The 5436-nt window shown below is 34.1% G+C and overlaps 1 protein-coding gene across 1 annotated transcript in view; it reads right to left on the bottom strand.

Annotated features, from left to right (window-relative positions):
- The window catches only part of LOC117170250 (peripheral-type benzodiazepine receptor-associated protein 1-like), a 212871-nt gene that overhangs the window by 90679 nt on the left and 116756 nt on the right, over window positions 1-5436 (bottom strand). Inside the window, exon 11 of the mRNA XM_033356885.1 lies at window positions 2490-2690. Within this exon, the coding sequence (XP_033212776.1) occupies window positions 2490-2690 (201 nt within the window). The remainder of the gene's footprint in view (window positions 1-2489; window positions 2691-5436) is intronic.

Below are 5436 nucleotides of genomic sequence, written 5' to 3'. Positions count from 1 at the left end.
GAAACACTTTTCAGAACATTAAAGACTCTGATTTAAAAGAGAATTTATCAAATGTGGTATATTTAATTAAATGCAAACAATGTAATAAAGTTTAGATAGGTGTAACTGGCAGAGACTAAAAAATAGAATTACAGAGCACAAAAGAGATTGTCGAATAGGAAACCAAAAAACAGGACTATCGAAACATGCATGGACACATGATCATTATTTTGATTTTACTTTTAACAATATAAAAATATTAGGAAAAGAAAAAAACATATATAAAAGGAGAATCTTAGAATCAATTTTCATTAAAAATACAAAAGGAACTCCATAAATTTACAAACTGAAATAGAAAATTTTGATAATACATATCTAAGTATTTTAAATATTAATTAAAATTTCGATTCAGTTCTGAATTCAAAAATATTATTGTCAGTTTATTCGACGTTATAAGTTAAACTAAATGTAAACACTTTCCAATCGTTTAATTCACATTATTTCAGTATCATGCTCAGTTTCGAGCTCGGTAGACCTTGGTTTATCCACAATACGTGTTCAAAATGAATTTTAAAATTAAAAATTTTCACACAAAAAATTTGAATAATCTACATATTATTTAAGTATGACTACAGAAATTAAAAATAATTTTTTTTTTAAACAAATAGTGATTATGAAATGATATTTTTCGTTTGGAAAATGGAAAAACACTGACTCAAATATGGATTTAATATTTATCAAAAAAAAAAATAAAATTTTATTATGACCCAAAGTGTAAGTAGATTGTTAAAACAAATTTTCGATTACCTTTTTAAAAAAATTTGACTTTTAAATATTTATTTATTAATTACTATTATATTATTAATTTTAGAATACACAAAATGTTTTAAACCTGAAGAAGGCACAAAAATGTGGCCGAAACGTTGTTATAAACTAATTTTATTAATAAATGATCGTATGATCGAAGATTTAAAATTGAAATTTTAATTTCAATGTTTATTACTCTATTTGATGGACGATCGATGAAAATTCCTCGTTGTTGGTTACACCTTCAACTATACTTTTGATATTTCATTTGTCTTATGAACTCTTCCATATAAAACAAATGAAAAACATCAGCGTTTTTTTCACTATATATCACTTATACAATATATAACTTTTTCATCTAGGTTGGAATTTTTGAAGAACAGCATGATCAGCTACAGGAATAACAATGCTACCAGCATACGAAGTCACAAAAATTTGACCTGATGGCGCGAAACAAGTGACGGATTTGAATTCAGCGCACGAAAATACATGAAAAATACTTTTATCTTTTTGGGTCAAAATATTGACTGGTATTTGTAAACCTGTGGCATTTATTCGAAAATCAAACTCAAAATTTGTGTATTTTCTGTGAAAAAATCTCTAAATCCTCTCGGACCCCTATTATTAGGGTATTTTTGCGCTCATTCAAGATTTTAATTAATTAAGAAATTAAAAAAAGCATTGTTCCTAAAAGTTACGGTTGACATGTCGATTCTTTAGTGAATAGGTACCTCGGTAACTCTGTGAGCTTATTATTAAATTATATATGTAGCTAATTATAGCGGTTTTATCCTGCTTCCCCAAGGGACGTTCATGCGGGAAATGTGACTTACTACGTTGTGACTTGCTGGCGGTTAACATAAGTTGAACCGCATATATCACAACAATCAACTATATGCGGAAAAAATAATAAGAAAAAAATGAATTACGTTCAAATCATAGGCGTACCCGGGTATTCAGTTACTGAACGACCGTTGGATATTCAGTCACGGACAAGACAGTCAAGTATGTCCTTGACCTTTCTAGAGTGCTTCCGAATGTTCTGAAATATACATGATGTTCTAGACTCTGCTAGAAAATTCTGAAATGTTTTGGAATATTATGTATTTTTTTCGAATAATCTAAAATGTATTTAAATGTTCTATAATATTCTAGAATATTCTATAGATAATGTTTTGGCAAGCTCTGCAATATTTTTGGATGTTCTTGACTTTTCTCGAATAGGCTACACCTGTCTAAGGTATTATGTAATGTTTTAGAATTTTCTCTGAACTCTTCTAGAATTATAATATTATGGAATATTTTGAAATAATCTGCAATGTATAGACCATCCTGAAATTTGTTTTATTTTAATAATCTTCACTGTTCTGGTCCTGGTTCTGTTGTAATTTTATAGAATATATTTGTGTATGTTCTAGAATGTTCTGGAATAGAATATTCTTTTCTGTTCTTTAATGATTTTGAACAATCTGCACTTATCTGGCATGCTCTAGAATATTCTGGAAATTTGTTCAGGGACTCATAATTTCACTGGAAATTTTTGATTTTAATACATCTCTGGTTTTTTTTAGAAAGTTGTTGAATTTTGTAGAATATTCTGGATCGCTTCGTAATGTTATGAAGTAAAATATTCTTCTTGCTAGAATTGTATATAATTTTCTCCCGGGTTTCGAAATTTTAATTTTCTAGTTTATTATCATTACCTGTTTGATCATAATAAGGATCTTGTGGCCTTGGTCCAGGTCCTGGCTTACCAGCTCGATGTGCCTCAGGAGTTCTTGGGGCATAAGTATCGCCCCGATATCCATAATTTTGACCTTGGGCCATGCCTCTACTTCTTCTCGTTGGGTCATCCTCTTCACTATAGTTTTCACTAGCCGAATCTTTCGTAATTTCCGGAATGCCTGAAAATATAGCTAAGTTTACAGATCGAGATTCTGCAAATAGTGAGCATGTTTTTTCTTGAATTTTATTTGACTCTTAAAGTCACGTGAAAATTTTATTTGGCGCCTTTTTATTAAAAAAATTATACAAGAGCTTTTCAAAATTACATATTTGCAAATGTGAAAGATTTTAAAGCTTGAAATATATTATTTTTTAAAAATTATTTTTCGTCTTCTCGTCCTCCACATCATAATGTAGTAGTGTCAATCCTACACGTTTTATCCACAATATCTAAAAGAGAGTAAATTGAATTTGCCTGCGTGCTTTACTAGCACCTGCTACTCGTTGCTAGGGTCAACTTTCATTGTCTATTTCTGCGCGGTTTCACCCCGTCGTTAAGTTCAATAAAATTATATAAAAATTAGAGTAATGAAAAAAAGAAGTGAATATTCATCTGAAAGAAGTCGTCACCATAAAAGGAAGAGACGGAGCAAATTATCTAGCACTGAAATCAGGAGAAAAAATGAACGCTCAGAAAGGAAAATGGAAAACCCGCAATCGTTCTCGCTCACGCCATGGTTCCCGTCGCTCACCAAGCGTCGATTTATATAATTATCGGCTAGATAATCATAAACGCTATTGGAGAGATACTTTCCATTATGGCCGGTAAGTATTTACTCTCAGCGTATTTTTCTCTCGGTCTAATTGATGTGATCGCCGCCTGAAAGGCACGACGAATCCTCTTATAATCAAATGTTTTTCTTTGAATTTTTAGATTTCTTTTAACACCCCGTAGGCCCGTATCACGGCCGCCCAACCGGTTTTTTGAACACCGTTCTTACTCTTTGCCGCCCGTCATGAGAGTTGAGCATAAAAATGGTTTTAGTGTACAGCCACAACCACCGGTTGTCAGAAGTAAGGATATGTTGTCATTGAATGATCTAAAGGTGTCAAACCCTAATTCTTTGAAGAAGGGCAATGCAACAGCTGTAGACCCACAGCTTGATGCGACGTTTCCTAAAAATTGTCGGAGAGGATCCAAACAAGGCTATATTTCTTGCTATTATCCCTGAAATAAAGAGAACGATGACCGACGCTGCAATCAAGAAAGATGAATTTCCGTCACTGCGCAGCAGCAGGAGTTCTTTGCTGTCTTGTGTGCAATTGGTTCTGCGCTGATAGCTTGTTTAAAGTCTGGAAATAGAAAATATACCTATGTTGTTGCAAACTTCAGCGATGCAGGTCGCTTATTAGCAGAATTTTTCCACATTACTTCCGCAACTAGACGATCGTTTATCAGTTTTAACCTTAAGAGAATTGTCAAAAGTATGTCAGAGGATTTACCAATGAAACATTTTTTATATGGTGAGAATTTCCCTCAACGTTTGAAAGTGGCTTAGGCTATGGAGAAGCAACACAAGGATATTTCAAAGCCACCTTCACCCAATATTCCTGCAAAGAAGCCTAAGAATGATTTCCAGTCTAAAAGTCAGTCAGGTTCATCAGCATATAATGCTTCTTCTTACTCTAACAATCAGCCAGCCTTAAACTTGAAGGGTCTGCCGAAGAGGAGCTACACCACCTCTCATCAGAGCGGACAAAACCGGCCTCGGTACTCGCAACCAAACCGTCGTCAATATTGACGGTAAGTAAAATGACCGCCAGGTCAAAATTCTTCATTGGTGTTTGGAAAGAATTCGCTAGCGACACCTTATTTTTGCAATCGATATTTCATTTTAAAATGGAAGATACTGAAACGGTATTAGGTTTACTTGTTCGAGATTGTTTTAAGGCAACAATAGATCTTAGGGATGCCCTTTTGTTAGTCCCTATAGAAGACGAATGAAAAATTTGTTACAGTTTGAATTTAATGACATACTATTAGGTGCGCAACTAAGTTCTCGCTGTTTGCCAATACATGGCCCCAGCAGTAAGTGCTGGTCGATTTTTAAATTCAAAACATCATTAACCAAGCTTAGACATATGGTAAAAAACCCGTTGAAAACGTTAGTGATTTTATTTTGCCGTTATATACTTTTGGTTGTGTCAAAATGTTGGATTTTGTGCTAAATAATCGTCATTTGCGGGAAGTGTTGATGCGTGAATATTCGGCGAAGCCGACGACGTAGAAGCATGCCCGGGCAGTCTCGGCGACTTTCTTCTCTTTGGGTTACTGTAATGAATCCATTTTTCATCACCCGTCACGATGGGATGAAGAAAACCCTTCCTTTTTGCCGCTGAAGCAGTTTTTCATAGGCGAAAAAACGACGCTCAAATGGCACAAAATGGAAAAAATCCTACGAAACACAAGTTCCATGTTTTTTTAATCATTCTCAACGCATGCAGACGCTTGGAAATGGCTTGGCGTGTAACTATTAAGGCGCTTCCTCAGGCTTGAAAATTAGCCCATATATTACTCTGATAAGTTTTTCTCTTGCAATTCTAAATTGTACGATTTCATATTTCAACCACAGACTATAAATGACTATTGCGCCTGGGAAGTAGCAAGCCGCCACCATGAGTGTACTAGGCAGTCTGATAAGTACCTGAAAATTCTAAGAGATGGCATTAGTATTCACTAATGTGAACCATTTTCGCCGAGCTTGATCCTTCAAATGACGCCTGTCAAAACTTTAGCCATTTATGTTTACGCATTTGCAAGTAACAGCACTGAGAAGCGACTAACCTCCGAGTTTTTTTTAATATGGAAAAATCTGAGTTTCGAGTTTTGATCAAACACTACTATCTTCGCAAGAAAGCGATATC

Source organism: Belonocnema kinseyi, chromosome 3, assembly GCF_010883055.1.
Source record: "Belonocnema kinseyi isolate 2016_QV_RU_SX_M_011 chromosome 3, B_treatae_v1, whole genome shotgun sequence".
NCBI classification, from domain to species: Eukaryota; Metazoa; Arthropoda; class Insecta; order Hymenoptera; family Cynipidae; genus Belonocnema; species Belonocnema kinseyi.
Note: the sequence above shows the minus strand (reverse complement) of the source record. Positions and strands in the feature narration are given on the sequence as shown.